Below are 27,355 nucleotides of genomic sequence, written 5' to 3'. Positions count from 1 at the left end.
AACAAACAAAGTTAACCAACTGCTCAGTGGCAGTTGAGAGCTGTTGAGATTGGATTAAGCACTTCCTTTTTCTTGACCCAAAAGCTGACAGTAAAATTTTGGGAGTGGCCTTCTTTTCCTTGTTCTTTATCTTCAAATCTGTTTCTCTCTTCTCTTTCCATACAGGCCAGCATGCTTCTGGGCTTGAGCCTGGCTTGAGCATTTTGTTTGAGCCTGGTCCCATCAGGACCCAAGCGTGTCTCCACACGGAGCGACCGTTTAAACAAACAAACAAACAAACAAACAAACAAACAAACAAACAAACAAACTGGTTTCACATCCAGGTAACTATTAATAATGCGGAACAATAATCAAATAACCAATCAATCCGAATCACGGCACTCATCCTCTGAAAGTTTGCAAAACTTTATACCGAATACTTGAAGTATTCGGCTAAATTCTGTATTATGGAAGACATAATCAATACATGTTTGTAATTTTTGGCTTATCGTTTTGAATTCTCTTTTTTCTCTGTGTGTAATAGGAGAAAAAAGCATTACATTTTTCAGAAATAGTATTTTTAACTCGTTTTCACGAAGGGTGCGTTATTAAACTTAATAATAACAGCTGCGTTCAGAATTCGGAACCACTGCATAGGGCGTACAGATTCGATCATCTTTCTCTTTTACAATCATGATAACTGACCCCGTAACTGACATAGTAAGTGTTTTATTAAAATGCATAGATTACGTCCCACGACAACCATGTTGCTTGGTATAATTTCTGAATGTTAGAAAGGATGTGTGTTGAAAAAGTCGTAATTGAATTTTAAGCTTATCAAAAATAATCAATATCAGCTGATATGTGATAAGTGACTGATTAGAATTGATATCATGCATGCATGGATATACTGTATACACATGATAATGATGATATATGATAAACTTAAAGTAGTCAATGACGTACTCATTGTACTTCACAAATTTATGCTTCAGTTCAGTCATCACATAAACCTATATTTTTATTTAGATAGGGTATAGTATCACTATATCCAGGCTGGACACATCACACTACCGTGTGATGTGTCCAGTTCTTCGCCGAACTTACATATAAGACGGAGAGTTTAGCATAACGGCCTGCCTATTTACGCTTCCAGAAAACACTCTTGCACATATAAACATACAAAACCACAAATTCACTAACTTCAACTTGCACTACCGACACCATGAAAAATATTTTAATTATTACCGATCCTTCAGAATACTTGCAAATATTGGCAGTTTCATAAAATCCTGCTGCTGAAAATCGTAAATTCCACAATCTTCTGTCAGATCCAGGTCAGTAATCACAGATGGACGAATCTACCAGCGTGACAAGACCAGAGATAATAAAGGATGAGAGGCCACGCCGTACAAATAGCTAGCCTGATTTGCAAGCGTCGTCGCTGGCCAGATCTTCTACGGTCGTGTATGATGAGTAGAGACCATAGAGCCCTATCTAGGGCTCTGTGGAAGAAACGGTTCCTAATTTTGAAGCCATGGATAATATATTCATTTATACGAGAACCATATTTTTGTACCAATCACAGAACAGAATTTCACCTACTCACAGCTGTCAATCATTCGTGTGAAACGTAAGCTCCGCCTAGTATCAAGGTCTTCTTCTGCGCATTGGTTGTGCGCATTAACTAGCCTCCAGCACAAATCCTGTGCACACGATCAGGTTGGATGGGCGGTTTACACAATAGGAACTGCGATGCATCCTAAACTGGATCGTTTCTGTGTATTCGCATTGCATGGTGGTTAATCGCCTGCCAGTTTGCGTATCTCCACGTTCACAACAGTTTAAAATCAACACAGGTAAATCCATATAAAAATTAACATGGACACAAAATTGACATAGCTTATGTAATTCAAATAAAATAATAAATTGTAATATTATCATGATAGATGCACGTTTTATTAAAACTTGAAAAGATTATTAAGTCCAATAATTTGTTTGTGTTAGCTTGCACGAGTCACAAAATGGCGACCCATCACACATTTTCTGCATGTGCCGACATTAGTAACTCATAGTGACTGTCCTCAAACTAGCGCCAGTGTGTCTCAGGCCTGATAACGCACACCAGGTAATTTTATGCAGAAAGTTTTCTTGCGAACAGCTGCAGGTGACAATTAAACAATGAACACGGCTTGTTTATGTACATGCGTGGGGAGGCTTGTACGTCAGCTGACGTGTTTTGGACATGTTCCGCGTAAAAAGTGTCGTTTTTCTTCATGAAAAATACCAGCGATGACCAGTTTTTGTGGGCTATTTGATTTACAGGTATGTCGGTTCGTCATAGGGTAGAAATGATAGCTGTACAATTTGTATAACATACAGTTTAACATAGGCCTAAACATTAAATGGGCACAACTCGACCTTCCGTATTATGCACAAGTATGTGGAAGTGGCAGGCATATAGTATCACCAGAGGATGTTTTTAAGGACATTCCCATAACGCAATGGGGTCTCTGACCTTGGTATGACTAACATGACTAGTTCACACAAGTCATCAGCTATGAGCTACTTTAATATGTCAAAAACATGGGGCAGTTTAATTTCCAAAGAATGTGAGCACATTCATGAGATGGTGATTTGTATTGCAAGGTACCGTAAGCACCCGGGTATAAGCCCACCTTCGCCTATAAGCCCACCCCCTATTTTTCAAAACATTCTGGGAACAAGGGTGCACTCAGGACAGGTATAAGCCCAGGACTAAATTTTGGCCAAGTTCTTAAATCAAATCAATGCTTTGCTCTCATATTTAAGAACAAATATAAAAAAAATATCAGTTGATAATTAACATTCCACACTTATAATTTTAAGAAATTGACATAGATGATAGAAATTACTGGTACATTTGGCACACCGGTATACAAATGACAAATGGGGGATAATTGTTCTTATTTTTAAATTCATGCACTAGCCCTTCCCAAGTTATAAGCTCACCCCCATTTTTAAAGTGAAATCTGAAATCTAGGGGGGGTGGGCTTATACCCGAGTGGTTACGGAAAAATCATTTGTGTCTGGGCCATGCTAAATATGTTTACACATTCACAACAATCATGACATTGAAGCAAATTCACCAATAAATAGGTGATCAAAAGTGATTGGAATGTTACAAAAGTACAGATCATGTTGAGTTTACTTCATAGATGATCTGGGGAAAATTACAGCTTAATTTGTCATAATATTTGTAGAATGACGGGCAGTAAAATACTTAAAAAAACGTTGTGGCAATGCATGATTGATTTGTAAGTTGTAACTAAAAATCATGTTTCTTCCTGTGTGTCATTCATGACTGATTAAAAATCATGACAACAAGACATTCAATCAATGCAATCTCCGTTAATGCTATTGGTGATCTTGGAGCGTATAGAAAAGGTCAAGACTTTGCACTCGATGATCGCCACAGCATGCTCATAACAAACAACTGATACATGTATAATTGATTATTATGATGAACATATTTTTAAGAACTTTTGAAAGAACAGTCCTGATTATTCTAAAATTCTTTTCAGAATGTCAAAAGTCAAATAGAATTTCTAAAAGTCTTCAAATTCTTTAAAGTCTTATAAAAATGTTTTATTTCTTAAAGCCTAGTCTTCAAATTGTTTCAAGGTACCGGTTGTCAAATGTCATGTACAACAAGTTTAGCAAGAATAAAAATCAAAATGCAAAATTTAAATTTGTTTAAAAGAAATACAAACAACAAAAACAAAAACTTTGATGAGCTTTGACTGAATGTGTGTAGTCATTGGAATATATTAAGGAACAGTTATGGAAAGGCCATGAGCTAATGATATTGATTGAAAGAGTGACACATTTGTGAAGATATTTTTGTGTCCAGTCTTCGAATTAATTTTTTTTCAAGATGGGGTGCAAAAGTGCACCCCATTTTAAAAGTTGTGGTGCAGTTTCATCTGACGTGGAGCAATTTGAAGTACAGTATCAGAAAATCAACGTGAAAAAGTCAGTACAATGTGGTATCGCAATTTTGCATCACACTTTTAAAGTTGTATTGCAACAGGCACATTTTTGGGGTACAAATTGCACTGCAATTAGTGCTTATTTTGAATGCTGATTGTAACAGGCTAATTAATATAAGATCTACTTTGTGACTTACCTTCTTCTTGTTGACATTTCAGTGATTTAGTGACAAGTTCCTCCAGAGACTAACTATAGTCATGTCAGTCATCAGGGCATCTGCATGTATTGGTCGTCTACACCTCCAAAGATGGACTCATTTGCAAGTAATCCGACCAGCAGCAGTTCCTGGTTACCCATCATTCCAAGCATCAACTGGCCAAATAAAGAGATGGTATGCAGGAACAGAAGGGAACCAGCCAACTATTAAGGCTGTCATATTTGACATGGGTGGGGTTCTCATCTCGCAACCTGCTCCTATTTTTGCTGGTATGTTGTGTACATCATAAACAGTAAAATATAAAATGCATACACTGTAGACAATTTTTTAAAATTGCATGCGAGTTCAATTTACCTTGCTTGTCTTAAAAGACAAGCAAGGTAAATTGAACTCGCATGCAATTTTTGTGGCTCATCCGAGCTCATCCAAGCAACACTTCAGCACTGATGATGGCTTGTAATACTGCAATATTGCACATTGCACCCCATAGACTACATAAAACTTGCAACTGCACAAATTTTAATATATTTCACAGCAAACCTTTCCACATTTTTCATGTTGTTTTATTCATTTAATGTATAGTTTTCAAACGTTTTTACAACTGTAGTAAACTTTTCCTCCTGCAAAGAAAGCAGAAAACTGTCAGAATGGCAAACATTATAACCATGTCAAAATTCTGTGTATCTTGTTAGTTTGAAATCACAATGTCTTTTTCAATGCAAAACAAGACTGACATGAAATTTCTTGAATCTACTTATCAAATAGCTTTTGAAGAAAGCAGTGGTATGCCAGCAGGTCTTCTTCTTGATGTAATAAGGAGCTCAGGAGAGAAAGGGGCATGGCAAAGGTTGGAGACAGGACAGATAACGGTAGAAGAATTTGGCAAAGAATTCAGTAAGGAATGTTCAGAAAAGGTAGGTAGCTGTTTCATTAACCCTAACCGAACCAGGGGCTTACAGGGGTAGAATTCTGGTTAGAATCTGTGAATCAATTTTAAAGATTTTTAAAATTAAAGAAAATGGATATATCAAAGATTCATAACTTTGCAAACCAAGTATTTAAGAGACCTGGGATTCAATATCAGTAAGTGTAGGTACTAAGCAAGGTAAGTTACTAATGGTAGTAACTAAATTTTCAAAATTCCCACCAACTTTAGCCTGAGTGGACCAGATCAGGTCACATAATTATGTAGATGATGCAAAATTATTGTAATTAATTGCAAATTTGTTTTCTTTGAATTTCAGCACTGCTTAATAACTGGTGTTTATTTCTATTCCTGCAGGCTGGTCGTGAGTTTGACGTTTCTGGTCTGCTACCTCATTTTGAACAGAATTTCAAACCAATACATGAGATGATTGATGCTGTACAATGCATTAAGGCACAAGGCTACAAGACAGCTCTCCTGACAAACAATTGGAAGCACAAACAAGACGATAAATCCCTGCTGCCAATAAATCCAGAAATGTTTGATGTGGTAAGCTTTTGGGATTTTTCACTGTATTGGATGATAACTCCTCTCAGTCACCTCAGAACAAGTTTGGAACAGGGGTTGTAAAATAAACTACATGTTGGTGATAAACATGTTAACTGAAGTTCTGTGGATAGAGTAATTGTATGTCTTTTTTAATTTATGTTGAATTATACTTCACAAGACCCTGTGACTGAAGTTTTATTAAGGGTACTATTTGTAATTTGCTAAATCAAATAACCTAAACAAATCATTTAAAGAACTCTGATAATTTTGTAAGAGTTACAGGTTGCTATGAACATATTGAAATTGATATAATTGTAACCAAAAGTGAGCTACAGGTAAATTAAGTAATTCTTGGCCAAGATCAAACACTATGAACGCTCATGGCTCCACAATAAACACACATGCACATAGCATGGTACAGAAGAAAGCATACACACATCTTACTTACATTGCGTACATGCTCATTACGCTACATGGACACAACACACATGTTCCAGTTTGGCCATGAAATACCTAATTTACCTGAAGTAAGGATATCAGAACATCAGATTGTTTGAAGCTAGAAATAAAAACAACAAGAGTTGAATCTTATTCATGGATCCAAATTGTATGATTGCCTGATGATTTGATTTGATTTGATTTGATTTGATTTGATTTGATTGATTGATTTCAGGTTGTAGAATCTTGCCAAGTTGGTATGCGGAAGCCTAGCCCTGGTATCTATGAAACATGTCTACAGCAACTCAAAGTGAAACCAGAGGAATGCCTTTTTCTAGATGACATTGGTAGAAACTTGAAAGGAGCGAAAGATGTTGGTTTGCACCCTATCAAGGTAAGAGCACACAGTATAATCTAATATGAGAGACATTCACAGGAATGGTATCATATCTGTTCTATATAATAAAGTGCCATTAGCATGAAGCCTTTCAATTATTGGTACTCTAGATTGGCCAATTTGGTGGAAAAGGGAAATTATACTAATATTTGTAAATTGGCGATCAGTAAGATGATAGGCTGCATGTTCACAAGCTGCCTGTTTCTAAATTCCCATCTAGATTGCAAACAAGCAAACACTGTATTAAATTAGTGTCTGACCGATCAGGTCTTTATCTGAATCGGCCGATTGGCCGATCAATTCCCTCTTTGATCTGCCGATTTGATCACCAATTACCAATTCCCCAATAATTGTAAACAATGGCTGCCAGTGCCATCGCCGTGAGTAAATTTCACCCGTATGTTGAAAGGGTACTTGTACGCAAAGTATTACCATAATTATGTATTGTCTGAGCAAAAAAACACACTCCCGTATTCATATACAATACTTGATTTGACCATGATTATTTTAAGTTCAATTTACCTTTCCCCCCGATGTCCGAGTCCATCAAATCATTCGATCAACCCCATTTTAATATTGTGTTTACGTTCAAGTCGGTATGAGTTTTGCACACGGTCCGTAGCTCTTTCCAAACAGACACCCACATGTTTAACCCGGAAGTAAGAACTACAATTGTACATGTTCATCTGTTGTACGTACGCGTACGTACATGCGATAGTCATTTATGGGCACCAAATCGCTGGCCGGGCAAGCCACTCCCCTGTGGCATAAGGTCTGTGATCGTGTGCGTGGTACCAGAGGGGTCCCAGGGTCAATTCTCGGGGGTGCCAAGTGAAATCTTTCTTCATCTTCTCTCCTTTTTCGTTCCTTCTCTGCCTTTGATCAAACTATACTTTTTCTGAATCCTTATGACTAGTATTGCTTGTGTTTTAAACCAAGTCCAAGCAATTTTGAACTTGACCTCTGTGTAAAAGTTCAACTACCTTTTCCCACCAAATAAGGGTGCTGTTGAAATGCCTCCATAGCCTATAATGATAAGCACTATAAGTACTGTATCTCTGCCAAATATGGTAAATTTAACATGATTTGCACAATTGTTACGGGAATTTATTGGACTAATTGTTCTCATCGGCTCTGATGGTAAGGAAACTGTAAACCCAAAATATTATATTTCAGTTTGAAAATATATGTTTCTTTTCCTTTTCAGGTTGATAATCCAAACCAAGCATTAAATGACCTCTCCTCTTACTTCACATTCCCATTACAAGGCTTCATTGAGGGAACATCAGCACCGAGAAAAGGTCTAGAAATACCTACTGATTCCCTCAAATCACATCTCAAAACACTTGGTATGACCTCCACTGATGATGCAATCAACATTAGGCAGTATAAGCATGGGCAGTCTAACCCCACTTATTATGTTGGTTTTGGGGATAGACATCTTGTATTAAGGAAGAAACCACCTGGAAAACTGCTGCCCTCAGCACATGCAGTGGAAAGAGAGTATTTGATTATGAATGCATTGGGGAAACATGGAGTACCAGTGCCGAAGATGGTGTCTTTGTGTGAAGATACAAGGTTGGTTTAATTCTTTGATGTTACGGCGATGGTATGGGCTGGTGAATCTTTGACAAGTATAAGATTCCATGGACTTTCAGTTGTCACTTTGTCCATTGATTTACACATATCTGGTATAATTGGAGCCAGAGATAAAAAGTAATTCTTGGCCAAGCTGGAACATACGCATTGCGTCCATGTAGCGTACTAAGTGTTTAGCAATATAAGGCATGTGTATGCTTTCTTCTGGACCACACTATCTGTGTGTGTGTTTATCACGAGCCACTGGCGTTAGTAATGTTCGATCATTGCCAAGAATTGCTTAATTTACCTGTAGTTTGCATCTGATGTAACCTGTCAATCAAACTTGTGTGCTTATGTAAATGTATGCCATTGTAAGTTTGGACTTTGTCTCTACTAGGCTTGGGCGATTGTTAGAAACAATTGATTTCAATTAATTTTTTTAATCAATTATTTTTGATGTATTGAATATTGATTGTGTCATTCGTTTGAAGAGCTTTGTTGCACTTGAGCAATTTTGAGAAAACATCAAAAAATCATCAAAAAAAGTAGTGATATATGGGGGTTTGCAACAAGAGCAGTCTTTGACTGGATGCTTGGGTAGGATTTGTTGCATAGAATCCCACTATTTATTAAACATTGCTGTGCATTTTAAGTGAAGAAAGATGTGTTTAACAGTTGTTTCACTTGTTATTCTGGTTGTAGGTTCAGCTAATAATCTCCTATAAAGATGCAACTATTTAAAAGACCACATAGGAGTGATTGCTGAAAAAATCTATTTGCTTAGAAAAGCAATTGATTATTTTCGATAAAATCAAAATGTTGATGCAGGCAGTGACAAAAATGATTTTGTATATTGAAATAGGCCTCCATTATATCTTGTACATGTAATTAAACTGGTCTTATGTTGTTATAAAAACTGGTGTCTTTAACATGCATGGTTTGCATGCAGGCACACACTCAACACATATGTACACCCCTACATCCCATAGGTATATACACACATACCTAGTCACACACATTCCCATAGTCACACCCACCCACTTACACATACCCAGAGTCACCCACACCCCACTCCCACATACCCACCCCTACACACAAACACTTGATAATTATTCTTTCTTATTTTTGTGTAGTGTTGTAGGTACTCCATTTTATCTGATGGACCATGTGAAAGGCAGAGTGTTTAAGGATCCCAGCTTGCCAGGCTTTACAGCCAGTGAACGTCATGACATATACCAAGCTATGTGTGATGTCTTATGCAGGATTCACTCAGTTGATATCAACAAGGCTGGCATACAAGAATATGGAAAGCATGGTAAATAATAGTGTACTGACATAAGATTGGGAGATCTGTAGCATTGTGGTGTTATGTGTGTTTGGTTGTTGGTTTAACTAGTCATTACATATATGGCAAATGCATAGGTCTTGCTGGTACCAGACTTGGGCAAAATACCAATACCTGGTTAGAATAAAACCTACAAAACATGCTGGCTTTATAAGAAAATGCAAAAACAAAGAAGATTAATAGACTAAAGAAAAGAAGACCAACTCAAAAGTTAAAGAAGTGAACAATTTTTACTCAGCCTTTGTATCAAAAAAAAATGACAGTTTAATCGAATCTCAACCAGGACATTTGTTCTTCTTTGTTTGGTTTTTCAAGCAAATCACATTAAAGCGAATAAATATACTCTCAACCTCTGGGTCAAGAGAAGTGAAATTCTTACTTCAATCTCAACTGCCACAGAGGCTTTAATGAACCACTTGTACTTTACAAACTAACTCGTATATCAAGGAAATATGCAAGGACAGTGTGTTAAAATTATAACACAATAGTCTTGGCTTGATGGTAATTATGTGATTTACTTGAGCTAGTACTACATGTATCACTATCAGGCACCAAGCAGTAGATGTAGGTAGATATATTAAGATATGGTACAAGGAGGAAGGTTTGTGTTTCTGCTTCTCAAAGAAAATCAAGAAATTTTTGAGTGTAATGGAGCTACGAGGGGCGGTCAAAAAGTTCATAGAACTCGGTATACTACTTTGTCGCACGGTATTGAATTTGGTCTCATTTGAAAGCTTGTTCCTTCAAAACATTACTGCAAAGATATTAGATTTTTGCATCACTGTATGTGGGCAGGACACTCTTCAGAGGAAGCCTACCTCCATGAATTCACAGGTACTACCAGAAGTGAATACAGGGGCATTATGGAAATTTCTCCGGACGGCGGTGAAAACTCAAATGAAATTGAACAATGTACAGTTGCTGTAAATGGTAATGAAGTCCTTGGTATTCAACAGCAACGAAATGGTTCTTAGAGTTCAAGAATGGAATGAGCGTCCTTGAAGATCATCCAAGGTCCAAAAGACTTGCTGACGGCATCACTAATGATATACATGCTGGTACAGTGGCATTGATAATGAATAAAGAGCCAAATAAGAAAGATGAGATAGCCACAAAATATGGCAACTCTGATGAATGTGCTTTCAACATTAATCCATTAACATTGGGTATTCCAGGGAGTCTTCTAGATGGGGGTCCCAGAATCTTCCTGTACAAAATTGATACCAATTGACATATTCAGGTCCACACCTTCTATACACTTAGAATGAGGACCGAGGCAAGTTTAATCTATATGTGGCTAAAGGTGATTAGACATTAATCACTGAAATTACGAGTGCATTTAGTGGAAGCACCTGGATCTCCCACCCCTAAGAAGATCATCACTTTCGGTCACCATAGTGCAAGCTCTTCATCGCTGTTTCTGAGATCCAGGGAAAGTCTTTATGACAGATCATTTGCCAAATGAAAGTACAATCATATCGCTCATTCTACAAAATCCGGTGCCAATCCACTAAAAAAATTGAAAAAATAAAAGTTGTTCAAAAAGACCTGCTTTTTGTGTTTTTAAGAGTAAATGTATCACTACTTTCAGATGTAAAAAATTGCCAACACCACTTGCATATTTTTCTTTCAGGAAGTCATGATGTTTTTTAACACTAAAACTCAATGTAATGTGAGCTACGTTACCGACTACAAAATGGGCTGGTTTTACTCAATCCAAGGTCATAAAAAGCAAACTAAAGATCACTTGAGTGAAATGTAAAACAGATTTCACCATTTCATAGAAGTTTTGAAGATGCGTAAATGAGTGTGTAACATAGCTCACAGTAACGTAGTTCACTGGTTTTTAATGTTTTTAATGTGATTTGCGAACGTTAGAACATTATGTCGGTTAATTCTAATATAAATGGGGTTCGACCACTGGTAGCTTTCACATATTATTAGGAAATACATGTAATACAAGTGCATACTATAGAATCCTGGTAACGTAGCTCACCAATCTTAACATGGTCGGTCGAAATTTCAATGTTTACAAAACTTCTATGCCAAAAATGCTACAGCATCACGATTTTTACTGTGATTTTTAAAAACCTATGAGTGTTTCCTTTCAAAAACGCAAATTACATTGATACCTCTGTTTTACTTCTTTCCAATAACGTGTGTTAAAAAAGGGTAACGTAGCTCACAGCGTTTTGGTGGAAAGTGCAATTTATTTTAGAATTACACAAAGACGTTTTAATCACTAAAAATAATGTTGATAAACAATATGATGGTGCGTTATCTAATTAAAAACAACAAATATGTAAAGAAATCGCATTTATTCAAAGAAAATATTCAGGGTTAGATGTGACACTTGAGCAGTGGAAACGCATTTTTAGCGATTTTTGAGCCTTTGCAAGGGTTAATCAGGCTGAAGAAAGCATTTAAAGTATGGAAAACTATATATGTCCGTGTAGATCTCGTTGAGTTCTACCAGAAAAACAACATATTTGATGCCCTAAATGCTCGACAAAGTGTTTGTGGACCAAAGAATGGAAAAAAGGCTATTGGCACCGGATTTTGTAGAATGAGCGATAGGCATATATCATACAATTTTGATAGCAAAATTGAGGCAAGCCATCATGTGAAGAGGGTTGATGGTAGGAATGTAACGGTTTTCGGATTGTTTCCTGTACGCTATTCTTAGTTTGTCAAGCTGCCATTCAGGACAGAGGGGTCAGTTAACTATAGTAACCACATTGTGGTTCAGGCATGGCCTCCAGTTAGTGAAACCTATTTTCGAATTTTAGGTCCTACCTTCATAATATCAGGTTTGCTGGTGATCAATGCTGGTGAGCCTTCACTGAAGAGTGGCTCAAGGAGCTATCGGAAGACTTCCATTTTGTTGACATAGAAGGTTTCAAGAAAAATTGCGACGGGTGCATTAAGGTTTGCAGTGACCATGCTCAAGAGTGAGATAGAATTGGCTAGTACTCTTTCAAGTACCTTGTTCTACGAACTTATTGACCGCCCCTCGTATATCTTTAAGATGAATGTTACTTTGTGAAATACTACACCTTTATTGACATGGAAGCATTAATTGAACTTTTGGAATATTGTTGTCACCATTAATATTAATTTGAATCAATATGGACTTAATATTACACATAAGAGTTGCACAGATGTGTAGGGCATATAAAAACAAGCACAGATTTTTCCTTATTCTTTGTTTAACTTTGTTTGACTTTGCAGGGAACTATGTGTCTCGCCAAGTAAAGACATGGAGTAAGCAATATAAAGCTAGTGAAACTCATGAAATAGCTGCTATGAGTAAATTGATGGAATGGCTGCCCCAAAACACACCAGAGGCTGATGCAACCACTGTTGTACATGGAGACTTCAGGTAAAGATAAAAATAGAAATCAAGACAAAGAGATAATGATGAAGGTATGTGTGTATGAAGAGTGATTGGCAAGCATGCAGTTAAGTAAGAAGGAAGGAAGGAGTAGAGTGATGAGGAGAGCAATAGAACAAGGATGAAGTTATATTCATTCTCAAATTAAAACTTAGATTGTAGCAAAAAAAATACAAGAAGTAGATAAAATATATACATATTTTGGTAAATGTGTACATAAAATATTATCTATCTAAGATCAAAGTAGTCTACCTCTGTGAGTACAGCTTGCAGACGCTGACACAAGTCTCACTGTGGCAAACAAGCATAGGGTAGGGGAGTAATGTACCTCCTGCTGCTCAAAATACTTTGACACAATTAACCAGAAATTTCTTCTTCCTTTAGGTTAGTTTAAGATCAAAATTTATTTTGATTATGAACCTTATAATTTGTGTGCCTTATGCATGTTTGTTCTGGTGATTACTTTGAATGCACAGGTCTGGACTTTGCAATTTTACCCCAAGGTTGTAAATTTTGCTTCAGTACACCACATTGTTGACTGCAACTATACTATTTTTCACCCTGATGTGGCAGTGATGTCTGTGCATATTTCATTGGGTGCAGCTTCAAATCGCCAGTGTTGGCTCAAAGTGCAGGCGTATACATGCACACGCTTAAAGACACTGCATAGATGCGCATGCAAAACAGCTACCTCAGCGCATCAACATCACTGCTACATATAGTTTGATCAGCTCTTAATAGGCGGGAAATGTTAGGCTTTTACCACTACGCCGAAAAGTAGACCCACGTTATTGAGTGATCATAGCTGACCTGTCTGCTCCATATTTTGAGTGTTAAAGAAAGTAAACAAAGTATAGGATTTGAATAAATTATTAGTGATGCTTCTGGCGAGATGTCACAAGACAATTCTCGAAATTAAATATTTTGGTATTAATCCGCAAAGTTATAAGGCCTGCCGATTAAGAACTGATCAAAGTATAGGGGCAAATCGTGGCATATTAGATGAGATGAGTGTCCATTTTGTATTTCTACAGATTAGACAATTTGATTTTCCACCCAGACAAACCTGAAGTATTAGCAGTATTAGATTGGGAGCTGTCAACATTAGGTGATCCTATATCAGATTTGGCATATTGTGGCTTGGCTCATTATTTGCAGCCAGATTTTCCCATACTCAGAGGTAAGTTGCTTGTGCTCTTGGTACTTACACTTGCATTAATTGCATGGTCAGTGGTTCCTATGTAAGATGATGTTCTTTATCAGATTCATTTTATGTCGAAATATAAATTCTCAATATGAGACTTGGCTGTTTAATTAGAGATCATTGACTTTGTGTCAGTTGTTTTGAGGGAGTTGTGAAAATTTTTAATAATTTGCTTTTGGTTTAAGTAAAATGTTTAGATTTTTCGCAATATTATTAATGCAAGGTCATTAACTGGATTTATAATTGTCACGGTAATTGTCATTTTAAATTTATTTAAAAAACAGCTTATCTACATCATGTATTTTACCCTGTAAAATATTGAATGCCGCTGAGGGACGTAATGCTAGTGACCAGTTGCAATAGTGCTTAATCATGTGATGTACAAATGCTTTTCTTTAGTTCACATAAATTGTTGGTTCATGTAGGATATGCATAAGCAGAAGTCATCATAGCATGTAGATATCAATAACGTGGGTGTATTAGCATATTTCACCAATGGAGAAGTGTATAGGATGAAACGCATCACATATATCCATGAGTTTATGAATACTTATCATAATACTTGTAACATAGACACTAACTTCCAAAATGAGGACAGTTATAATAATAGATGGTTGCTACATCTGTTTCTTGCAGATGCAGGTGGGGCCTGGGGTACTCAGTACAAATGACCATACGGGACGTGCCGCAAAACATGGTTAGCATTTTCAGCCTTCTGGTATATCAATGGCCCTTTTTCAAAGCCTATTTTGGTATATGAATGGGTCCTTTTTCAAAATGTTCTCAATTTTTTCGAAAACAGCCCAATATTTCCTTAATCTAGCCAAAATTTTCAAAATTTTCCCAAAATTTGTAAAAACTAAGACAATTTTGGGTAAATTCGGCCGAAAATTTTGACTTTTGGTATATCAATGGGTCCAAATTTCTTGAAAAATTGGTATATTTATGGGTCTTCCAAAATCTCAGCGCACGTCCCTACCAAAACCAAACTTGAGTACCCCCAAGCAGGACCAGATTTGTATAAAGACACACCCCTAACAGGACAAGATTTCCATAAAAAAGTGGACTAGTTTTCGCCAGGAGTTTTGATAAAAGTCCCCATAAGACCAAGTGTACAAATATGACAATTATTGTACAGAATTCTTCGGTATTAATTTCAATGGAACCGATCTTTGTTTTTTTTGCTTTATAGGTATTAGTGGCTGCAACCTGTCAGAAATGGGCATTCCTACAATGGACGAGTTTGTGACACAGTATTGCCAAAATAGAGGTATACCTATAGTGACTAACATGCCATTCTATATGGCTTTTAGCTTCTTCCGAGTAGCAGCCATTTTGCAAGGGGTATACAAGAGATCACTACAAGGTAATTTTTGCTGACAGTTTTGAGTGTGCGCTTGTATGTTTTGTGTCTGAAGACAGAAATGTGATGGTGCAAGGTTGAATACCAGTGTGTATTTGTGCGTATGTGTGTGCGAGGACACACAAGATTTTTCACCCTAAACTGTGTACTTACTTCCAACTGAGGACAGTCCGCAGTCTCAAACTGCTGCAAAAGACCTCAAATGCATGCTAAATGCTTTATAGTGCTATTTGCCTTAAACCGAGGACCACACATGTGAAAACTACCGTCCGCAGTTGATGGATAAAATTCCGTTTCGTGTTATACACAAAAAACATCCGCCATTTTAGTCCACGGTTAGGCGATGAAAACATGATACACATGTCCTCGGTTAGATAGCAAAACACAATGGCCTCGGTTGGCGACAAACACACACAGGGGTGTGTGTGTGTTTAATTCTCTACATGCTAGCCATAGGCTTCAACAATAAAAGTCCCAAGTTTTCAGAGTTTTTTTTTTTTTAAATATCAAGAGCTATCTCAAAAACCACTGAACAAAACTACTTGTTTGTACATTTTATACATTTAATGCATTTTCATGCTGATTCCAAATGGTCATGACAATGTACAATTATGAAATATTTGGAAATTTTAAAGAAAATTTGAAACTTGTCGTCTGCAGTCGACAGAGAGGGTTACGCATTATCTCATGACATGTGTATCTCTTTCTTACCAGGTCAAGCTAGCAGTCAGAATGCCAAAGCAGCAGGTTTACTAGCAGAGGAGATGGCCAAGCTTGGATGGTCATTTGTGGAGGAGACTCCACCACCATCTACAGGGGGAGGTTTCTCACGTGGGGGAAGAGTTCCACCTAAGAGGAACTACTCCATGTGGTCAAACTCTAGAAGACAGTATTCAACACAAGTTAAGCCAGGTATTTATTTTTATGTGGCACATTCATGAGCCATGTGAGCTGTTTTGTTGTCAAATTGACCAGTCTTGACCAACTTTATTACTTTTGCAAATACTCAAATTGTAATGGGAATGATAAAAGCCCTGTTTTTGTTTCAACAGCAACTGTTTATGTGGTACATTCATGTGAGCCATTTTGTTGTCAAATTGAGAAGTCTTGACCAACTGTATTACTTGTGCAAATTACCCCCAAATTGTCATGGGGAATAATAAGGTCCTGTGTAGGTTGCAACAGTAACTGTTTATGTTTACACATGTTTACAAATGGTATCTCATAATTAGATAGCACTTTGTTACTATAGTGATGCATATAATATATTTAATAAAATTTGCTCTTTATATAGGTTTGTTGGCGAGTGAAGTTTCTGGTCTATCAGAGAGAGCCCAGAAGTTGCATAAACAGCTTCAAGAGTTTATGCAGGAACACGTCTACCCTATTGAAGCCACACTGAATGAACATCAGAATTGTGAAGAGAGATGGACTCATCATCCTGTGATGGATACCCTTAAGGTGAGATAAATGGCTTCATAGTTACAGTATTATTGATCAAAACTATGTGCACCGATGCAATGTTTCTGGTAAGAAATAAAGAGAAGACTGAAATATACACAAAGAGGGTAAGGACATATTTGTAAAATTCAAATTTTCAATTTTGTGTTTTGAAGAAAATTGTGATATCGTTATGTGAATTTAGCTTATCTTCAAGGGAAATATAACAATTTTCTCAGGCATGGATCAAAGATGCCACTTAACATATCTGTGAGACCCCAGTGATGTAAAGAAGGCAAGCACTGTTGAAATAATGGTCATAATGAATATCTGGATTTACAAGGATACACATGTTTGTTCTGATATTATATATGTGACCTGATCAGGCCACTCAGGCCAAAGTCGGACATTTTGAAAATTGAGTTACGATTACTAACTTGCTCAGTATCTACAATTACTGATGTTGAATTTCCAGGTCTCTTGAATACTTGGTTGCAAAGTGTTGAAACTTTTTATGTGTCCATTTTCTCTTAAGTTTTTTATTGTGTATTTCTCCTTATTTTTGTCTATATATCTCAGTTTCATTATTGCAAACTGTAGCCTGATTGGATTCCGATCTGGTCATATATTTGAAGAGAAGTGCTACAAATTATGAGATAATAACACACAGTGTCTGTGTGTGAGTACAGTGACTATAAACTTATAATTGAAGGCGGAAATTAAAAAGACTAGTTTGCATCTGACGTCAGGGCAAAGGCGCGATGTGATTGGTTGCTAACCTGCGCAGTACGACATTTTTGGTCTGGTTGACAGGACATTATATGCAAACTAACTAGTCTTTTTAATTCGGTCTTCAATTATAGCATGTACTGCATGTATAATACTTACTATTATTTTCCTTCAATATTTCAGGAGAAAGCTAGGAGTGAAGGTTTGTGGAATCTATTCTTGCCTTTGGAAGCTGACCCTGATTGCAAATATGGAGCTGGGCTAACCAACATGGAATATGCACACTTATGTGAAATTATGGGAAGATCTATATATGCTTCAGAGGTAAATATTGATGGATTGATTGCTTGCTTGCTTGATTATTGATTGCTTGCTTTCTTGTGTGATTGATTGATTTGCTAAATAGTTATAGAGGTTGTGCATATGACGTATCATCAGTAAATATGGCAGACTTCTCAATTGCATTCAACAAAAGCATGATTGCAATCTACCGCGACAGTTCCTCTCACACACACAACAAATGCACTACAATCAAATAGGTTGATGACAACATTTGATTGAATGGACTGCACTGCGCCATGATTACGGTGAAGGACACCAGTTCAAATCCTTTGTTTGGAGCCAATCGATAAAAGCATGCAGGGCCTCGATAAGAGTTAGTGTGTGAATGGACGAGCGAGCAAGTGAGTGTGTGTGTATGAATGATATAGTAGTTATTTGTGTGCATGGCATACCACACCACCATTCTCTGTAAAGTTTTCCCACTGTGTCTTCTCCTAGGTATTCAATTGTTCTGCCCCAGATACTGGCAATATGGAGGTTTTAGTCAAATATGGCAACACACAGCAGAAAAAGCAATGGCTTCAGCCTCTACTAGATGGCACTATACGGTCATGCTATGCAATGACAGAACCAGCAGTAAGTTAACACATTAACCTTTGGGCTAGCTGCCAATTGTCATAATAAATTGCATCACATTATGTAATTATAAGTGGGCACACTGGCAACATGGAAAAAGGTTGGTTGAAATATGGATTACTGAAAGTGATATTCACAAAAGGTTTTAGTCCATATTCATCTACCTTATATATATATCTGTCAGTATCACATTTGGCACACAGTACTAATATACTGCTGTTCACAATACAAGGATCCAGCCACTCAAATTGAAAATCCATTTTTCCAGACAGGAAAATCTCAGGGAGTATGAGATAAACATCAAAAATCAAGGAAAACTTGGAGAATTTGAGTGGCCCAAGGGGGCAATTATTTTTGCCATTTTGGCATACATGTGCCTTATATACAATGTATGACTCCAAACTGTACTACAACCATTTAGCTATAAGTATAAAGTGAGTTAATATTTCAAACTTTTGGAAAGAAATCTCACTGCTTTGTCTCTAGGAAGTTGTTTGAACCAGTCCACGTCCTAATACAACCTTGGTAAAGTGGAAATATTTCTCTTGGAGTTAATATTTTAAACTTTTGGAAAGAAATCTCACTGCTTTGTTTTTAGGTAGTTGTTTGAGCCAGTCCACATCCTACCTAATACAACCTTGGTAAAGTGGAAATATTTTTCATGGAGTTCATATTTCATACTTTTGGAAAGAAATCTCACTGCTTTGTCTCTAGGAAGTTGTTTGAACCAGTCCACGTCCTAATACAACATTGGTAAAGTGGAAATATTTTTCATGGAGTTAATATTTTAAACTTTTGGAAAGAAATATCACTGCTTTGTTTTTAGGTAGTTGTTTGATCCAGTCCACATCCTAATACAACCTTGGTAAAGTGGAAATATTTCTCATGGAATATTGAAAATTTGTTAGGGAAATATCAGGAATTTTGTTTTTATGAAATGCTGGGAACTCTGCAATATTATTTGGCACCAAGCCTGTTCCTTTCAGAAAGTCAAACTAGGGGTACTAATTAACAGTGTAGTGAATTTGTGTTTATTTACTTGTGCCCAATACATTGTTACAAGTGCTACATATGTTTAGGAAATGTGATACTGAAGAAAGTACATAGAATGGTAATTAGGGGAGAGGTGCTAATCATGTCAAATATTGCCTTTTTCTAAAGTATCCTTTATTATGATCCAATTAAACAACAGGTTGCTTCATCAGATGCTACCAACATCCAATCAGACATAAGGCAAGCGGGTGACACCCTAGTCCTCAATGGTCATAAATGGTGGATATCAGGAGCCAATGATCCCAGATGCAAAGTCTGTATCTTCATGGGCAAAACAGATTTATCAGCCGATAAACATAAGCAGCAATCAATGGTGATAGTTCCCATGGAGACACCAGGAGTCAAGGTCTTGAGGCCGTTGACAGTTTTTGGGTTTCAGGATCCACCAGGTGGCCATGTTGAGATGGTTTTTGAAGATGTTAGAGTACCTACTGAAAATATCATCCTTGGACCTGGAAGAGGATTTGAAATTGCTCAGGTATGTAACTGTGGTGACTGGTGATGTTTCAAGTAGAGAATAAAGGTCACAAGGCCATTGTACACCTTCAAATTACCATGTTATGTAATTACCAAAGCATTTTTAATCAGTATGATATTTTTTGGAAGTCAAAAAGCAAATTTTGAGGCAATTTTTTAAGCAACTACTTGTCACAGACCACCCCAGAGCACCTTGCAACAAGATTCCACTTTGTGATTTGGACTTGTAAGGTAAAATTGATACCCTGAGCAACCATGCAGTATTATATTAAAGCACTGCTATACTTTCAGGAACATGCTTGAAATCTGATGTGAAGCAATGTAAGGTGATTTATAGCGTGCAGCTGAATGTATTGTTTATGTCTGTCAGTAGGCAGTCCACTAATTGATGAGCCTTGCGATTGAAATTTTGTTGTTTGAATTGGATGGACATTTAAAAGTGCTCCAGGATTTTGTTTGTGCTTCTCAGATCATTTGATTCATAACAGATAGCATGATATAGTCAGATCAGATAAATGTATTTACTTTCATTTTCATTATTGTCTTTGGTTTTTTACAGGGCAGACTAGGACCCGGTCGTATACACCATTGCATGAGGCTTATTGGAATGTCAGAACGTGCACTAGAACTCATGGTACACCGTGTACAAAACAGAGTAGCATTTGGCAAACCATTAGCTGATCAAGGCACTATTCAAGCTGATATTGCTGAATCTAGAATGGAAATTGAACAAGCTAGGCTACTAACCCTAAAGGCTGCTCATATGATGGACACCGTAGGAAACAAAGTAAGTTCATTATGTCCTGTTGCCTTGTTGTAAAACTGAATTATAATACTTCATCGCTGAGTAGCAAGCAATTGGTATTTGACCATTGAGGTAGCATGCTTTTCCCAACACAACAAAAAGTGTGCTACCACATTTGCTAGAAACCAATCACTGTACTTGTTGTGCAGCGATAAAATTATAAATTCAGCTTTACAACTTACCCTTCGTGTTTACAACTCTAAATTGACAATGGACAAGTGCCAAATTTAAGTCATGATGTGCATTGTCCCATGCAACAGCATATTGATACTGTATTCAAAAAGTTTCATGGAATTTATCAAGTTAAGTCCCTATCACTTTGTATTATTTAAGTTTACTAAATATTACAAGCCAGGCACTTTTCAATCTGTAATATTTCAGTTTGAGGGAACTGTTGTCATCAGCACAATGCAAGAACATTGTTATATGCTTTGTCTATTCTAATGTATTTTTTTGCATTCTTCAGATGATGATGAAGCCATATTTATGTTAGTACAAGAAAATTGTTTCAGCAACATATATGTTTTGGTACTGGAGTTTTGAAGCAAATGACTATGCTGCCGAAATCTTTCAGGAACTGCCTCTTGATAGCAATGCTTTCACCAGACTATGTTTCCTCAGGAACCATCTTAAGAACTGCTCAAATGGAACTTAAAAAAATGACAGATTCTTTGCAAAAATGACACAAGCAGTGTCATGATCCATTACTTTCACAATTCTGCATTGTATTTTGATAACAACAAATATGCTTACAACAGTACCGCTAATAATGTGACAAACATGTTAAAGGTGTTATGTAATTGGAATAAATCATCCATTTATGGAAGTTGACAATTGTAATTTAATTTGATGAAATGTTCTTATTCTGTCCCTCCTTCACAGGTTGCTGCACCAGAAATAGCTATGATCAAAGTCGCCGCTCCCAATGTTGCTCAGCGGGTAATAGACCGTGCTATGCAAGCTCACGGTGGAGCTGGTTTAAGCAGCGACTTCCCATTGGCAATGTTCTACAGTTGGGCACGTATTCTTAGGCTAGCTGATGGACCTGATGAAGTGCATAGGAGAGCCATTGCTAAGATGGAACTAAGAAAAAATATATTGAAATAATGGGGTTATTTGGACACGGAGGGAGGAGCACAATTAGATTGATTGTATTACAGAAATACACTCCAATTTTGGTATATCAAGGACAATGAGTTGTTTGTCATTTCAATTGATTCTGAGATGCGTCTAAAGAAGTTTTCAATTTCTTTTGCTTTTATTATTTTTATATCCAAAGTCGTAAGTCCAATTTTGATCATGTCCAAGTGGCTCATTTTCCTTGATGATATATTTGCCCAAGGGTTTTAACCAAAACTCTAATGGGCCGATTTCTTGAAGTATGTCTAGTGGTCAGGCTATCCTAAGCCATCAGGCTTATGCCCAATTAGTCCAATATACCAGTGCTTACCATTTGACATCATAAGATAAATTAATAACATGAATGCATATTGCTAGGGCTAGCCTATTGGCTTAGGAAGAATAACAACTAGCCAAGCTTTGAAAAATCATACCTTAGCGTCCTGAACTATATCTTAAAATTGGAAATATGAAATGTTTATTACAAATCAAGAAATGACCAGATCAGCAAAGCAGATCACATTGATTACATTCCTTACTATCTTGCTTGAGTTATGGATTTGTGGAGAAATGCAATGTGCTCAACCTCTTTTTAAGGCATGCTTGAGAAGTATAAATTGGTTACAGAGCATTTTGTGATTCAGTCTTATCCCTCCACTTACTCCACATAAAAGTTGAGATTTTTATACCATTAGACACTACAAAAATGAAGCACTACATGCTACAAATTTGTTTGTTTGACAAAGACATTGTCCAATTTATATTTTCAGTCTGTTCACAGACAGAAATGATAACTCATTGGCCTATGGGGCACTATAATGCATGCATTTATGTGAAACTTGCAAATCCAATGTCTGAATTGTAAAACTGAAATTTTGGAAATAAGTTTTTTTTTTTATATCTATTGAACCACACAAGAAAAAAGGATGCTACAATAGAAGAGTACCATAAAACATGCTTGGACTCTTGTGCAAGATGTACATCCAACAATTTCCATAACTCTTCATTCGTTTGCATTGAGCATGACATGGGTGTGCTCTATCATGTTTGGCCACTTGCATACACTTCAGGATCTCTATGTGCAATTAATGCAGGGCTGTATGGTACGTACATACAACTCTTGGGTAATAATACATTCAGGATGAAATGATGTATATGAAGAGTTTGAAGAGAAATTCAAATACCTGAAGCTTGGTTTAATCCCAATAGGTTAATCATTCATGATCTTCATGGAATTTGGATGTAAACATCTTGTTATAGATATCATAGTATACACCACAAAATCCTATTGCAGGTGCCTACACAGGTACACTGTCGCCAAGGTACATGACTGGTACACACACACACAGAAGGCTAGAGTACCCACACAGTACCAATGCTGCTACTGCACAGGACCCACCAGCATTGGTACGGCACTGATACTCCCCTGATATTGCACATTACCCATACAGACTGCCACAATAGCAATCTGATAGTGTACCTGTGTCAGTAATCCAATTAAAAGAGGAAACAAATTTGTGACCAGCTCCAACAAAACCCGGAACAAATCGCCAGACATGTTTTTGAAATCTAGGCCTTTAAACATAACATTCCCATAAAAAAAAAAATCAAATTCTTAATTTCATGGTATTTGAATTTATTTTGACTGTGGGACTAAGTGGACTTTCAAATCCTTGAAAGTACTTATTATAAAGAGGTTTATTTAATCAATAAATAACAATTCAACTATGATAACCCCTGTTCAATCTTGTGTAAGGCAGGAAACTAATTGGCCCATTACTCAGAATAGCAATTTGGCAAAAATATCAGGGTATCATTTACAAAATTATTCATATCTTGAAAAGTATTGATGCTATTTATATAATGTTGGTATCATTTTAAAGCTTATTTTCTAGTGCTTACATTTTTATTCAAATCATGAAATGTCAAAAATGCGACTTGTTCCTGGTTTCGTCAGAGCAGGTCACATTTGACAAAAAAAGGATCAAGGATATATTGAGTGAGCTAGATGAGCTGTAAATAGTATACGCTGGCGAAGTTACGTAATAAATCGGATTAACTACCATAGCAATAGGTGAAAACAATTTTGAATATACCGCACGACTACAAGCAGGTTGCACTCATCACCTGTGTATGTCTATAATCATAGATTGAATACAATACCGGTCTTTTCAAAGATACTTATCTTACAGGTGCAAGTGATCAACATGATATGGTTCAATGCAGAGGTACCGCGTGAACGTATCAGTGCAGCGCGGTATATTCAAAAATTGTTTTCACCTATTGCTATGGTAGTTAATCCGATTATTACGTAACTTCGCCAGCGTATTGAACTAGACTTGACATGTACATTGTCTTCAATGCTCCAATTCATAATATTTTTAATGCTTACCATGATTCCACAATGATAGGTTATTTATTAAATAGCCTATTCTTTATAGCCTTTTTTTTACCAAGTTGCAAGAACTATCTTGTATTTTGTAAAGTACTCCCCCAGCAAGCGCAAAAACGTTTTTAAAATGTTTCAACAGGATATACGTGTATTTTGGATTTTTGGTAAAAATGTTTTTAAAATATTAAATGTCGGGTTATATAAAGGTCAAGTAATGTTTTGTATGAAAACACTATATAAGTATTTTTAAAATGTTTTCAAAATGTTATTGTAAAATATTTTTTGCAAACATTTTTTGCGAAATATTTTGTCAACACTTAAATAACATTATGTTAGAATATTTGCAGTAAGTTATCAAACAACGTTTTTGAATGTTATGAAAACATATTATGCCCTTTATATACCCTTTGTATAACCCGACATTTCTGGCAACCCTTTCTAACCTTTTGCGAATGATGTCGAAAATGTTTTGTGTTTGCTGGGCTGTTTGTGGGCGCTCAAAAAATGGCTGGTATATATTTATGTCATTTACCAGTGCAGTAAATTTAAAGCAAATTATAAATTCACATTTTAAAAATTCAAACATTAATACTGAAATACTCAATAGTCAATATCATCATGATCATTAATTTCCTCATTTGGGGTAGTTAGAATGTTTAGTTTAAATATTTGACAAATATGTCCTGTACTTTTTTTTTAGTGCAATTGATTTTAGTTTACATGCACTACAATCATGCAAATCTTGTTCAAGTTGTCATATTTGGCAGATGAATAGTACTTATAGTGCTGAAGGAGGGCATTGGAGGCATTTTAAAGGAAGTCTCCGGCAATCACAATATTATGCCTTATATGTAACAAAAATAATTATCAAACACAAATCACTGGGTTTTATTTTAAACAAACTCATAGTGACCATAAAAACGAATAAAAATATCCCTGTCTCTCAACACGCGATATTCAAAATTCCCGCGCACAGAAATTGTCGAGTACTGTTGAAATGCCTCCATAGCCTATAATGATAAGTGCTTTAAGTACTGTATCTCTGCCAAATACCGCAAATTTAACATGATTTGCATGATTGTTATGGGAATTTATTGGACTATTTGAGGTATTGACGCATGAAAGACCCATCTACAATAGCTGCCAGGTGACACATTTTTAGATAAATTTGTACAATAAAGATACAATATAGAATGCAGAAGTTGTCAAACATCTAGGGCAGCTATTGCAGATAGGGGCCTTTTTTCACTAAACCCTCAATATGTATATTTTGATTTATAAAGCCTTTGTAACAAAATTCAATGGATGACAAAACAAATTGTATATTATATATATTTTTGATGCAAGAATAATGTTGTGTACAAATAAAGATTGCTAACAGTAATGTTTGATTTTTGTGTAACCTAATGTTATCAATGGCAATTCCAATTGAAATCCCCCATGGAAAGACGAGACCTTAATATCCCACACAGGGAGTTTAGATTTCAAATGGAATCACCGTTCAGGTAACGTCATATGAAATTCACACTCCCTGTGTGTGTGGGAGATTAAGGTCATGTTTTCCATGGGGGTGTATGGATTTCAACTGGAATAGCCCATCAATGTATGATCAAGCAAAATGAAGAGAAAATGTAATAAAATTAATATTTTATGAATCGTAATTGCAATTGTTTTGTTGCTTCCTTTAATGCATTTGCTTGCATCTGCTGTTATTCACTAGGAAATTCATTCATTCAGATTTATTCAAGAATTGGACATTTTCTTGACACTTTCTTGACTTAATCATTTCTTTATTTAAATTGTAAAGAAATAGTTAAGAAAAGTCAAGAAATGGTCAACAAAATGTCAGAATTTGAACTAAATCTTGACAAATGAACTTCGTAGTGATTAGGCTTGACCAATAATTTACAGGCTTATGTTCTTTTGATAGTTGAATGATCATGAAAGATGATTTTGTAATCTTTAGAATGAGACTATTTATCGCTATCACTCTGGAAGCAACTGGACTGTTTTTTTAAACAAATATGCTTGATGAGAACAATGTTATTCATCATTCGCCTGTTGAACCACATCTTCGTCAAGGGGGGGGGGGCAAAGTGCTTATGACAAAGCCATCACAAAACCTACTGCTACAAAAGACATTTTAAAGGTTTCCCTCATTCCCAGGACAATTTAAAACTACTGGACTTGGCTGCCATGTCTACTGAGGGGAAAGACGGCTTCAAACCTGTGGTTTTTGCCGGGGGTTTTTGATCATCTTATTACCGTAAATAAATTCATTTTCCTCATCTCTGATCACTCTACACCTTACACAAGCTTCCATGACAGGACTGGTGGCACTGGACCAGTCCTGGTCTGTTTTCACATAACCAAATGAAGAATAAAGGTAAGTCTCCTTATCTTCTTGAAACCTTGTGAAAGGTTTACTTATATGAAATGCTGATATGAAAATGATAAAACTTGTGGAATAAAGTATAAGAACTAAGCAATATAGTTGAATACGGAGTTTAGAATGGGGTGTTAATTGCCCAAAATAATTTCCCAAAATGACCAAAATTTAAAATATGGAGAGTGAAGTGAAATTTATTTCTCATAAAAATGTTTTAAATATATTCAGTCCATAATTTTGAGCATTTGTGGGAAAAAACCTAGAATTACCAAAAATACCCAGCAGTAGGGCAAGAATGTACCAAAAATGACAACATTTTACCCATTATGGTGAAATGCAATTCAGTTAGTTTATTTATCACAAAGTCTTTTACAACATAGCACTGAACTGGTTTTATAATAAGCTCAAAGAGATGTATTGCAGTATGGATTTGAGTAAAAACAGTCGCAAAATCACTGGAAAGTAAATGTGCGTACATGCCATCATTAAGACTGAGTATGCAAATTCTGTTATACAATATACCACCTGATGTAATGTACAAGACTACTAGAAATTTCAGCTGAATGAACACACCCTGGCTGAAATTTGATACACTTTTGATACACCACTTTTGATACGTATGAAAAATGTATGAAATAAAAGGCTTTGAATTGGAACCCTCATTTCATA

The 27,355-nt window shown here is 36.3% G+C and overlaps 1 protein-coding gene across 1 annotated transcript; it reads left to right on the top strand.

Annotated features, from left to right (window-relative positions):
* Positions 1-595: 595 nt before the first annotated feature.
* Positions 596-25,731, top strand: LOC140155025 (acyl-CoA dehydrogenase family member 10-like). Its single transcript, XM_072177700.1, has 17 exons — positions 596-699; positions 4,170-4,437; positions 4,934-5,082; positions 5,451-5,642; positions 6,316-6,474; positions 7,685-8,055; positions 9,192-9,373; positions 12,635-12,785; positions 13,832-13,977; positions 15,194-15,367; positions 16,079-16,276; positions 16,659-16,825; positions 17,717-17,857; positions 18,314-18,451; positions 19,644-19,982; positions 20,541-20,768; positions 21,669-25,731. Exons 2-17 carry the CDS (start codon positions 4,209-4,211, stop codon positions 21,891-21,893), a joined length of 3,189 nt encoding a protein of 1,062 aa, XP_072033801.1. The 5' UTR covers positions 596-699; positions 4,170-4,208; the 3' UTR covers positions 21,894-25,731.
* The last annotated feature ends 1,624 nt before the right edge of the window (positions 25,732-27,355 follow it).

This window comes from Amphiura filiformis, chromosome 6, assembly GCF_039555335.1.
Source record: "Amphiura filiformis chromosome 6, Afil_fr2py, whole genome shotgun sequence".
In the NCBI taxonomy this organism is placed as follows: Eukaryota; Metazoa; Echinodermata; class Ophiuroidea; order Amphilepidida; family Amphiuridae; genus Amphiura; species Amphiura filiformis.
Note: the sequence above shows the minus strand (reverse complement) of the source record. Positions and strands in the feature narration are given on the sequence as shown.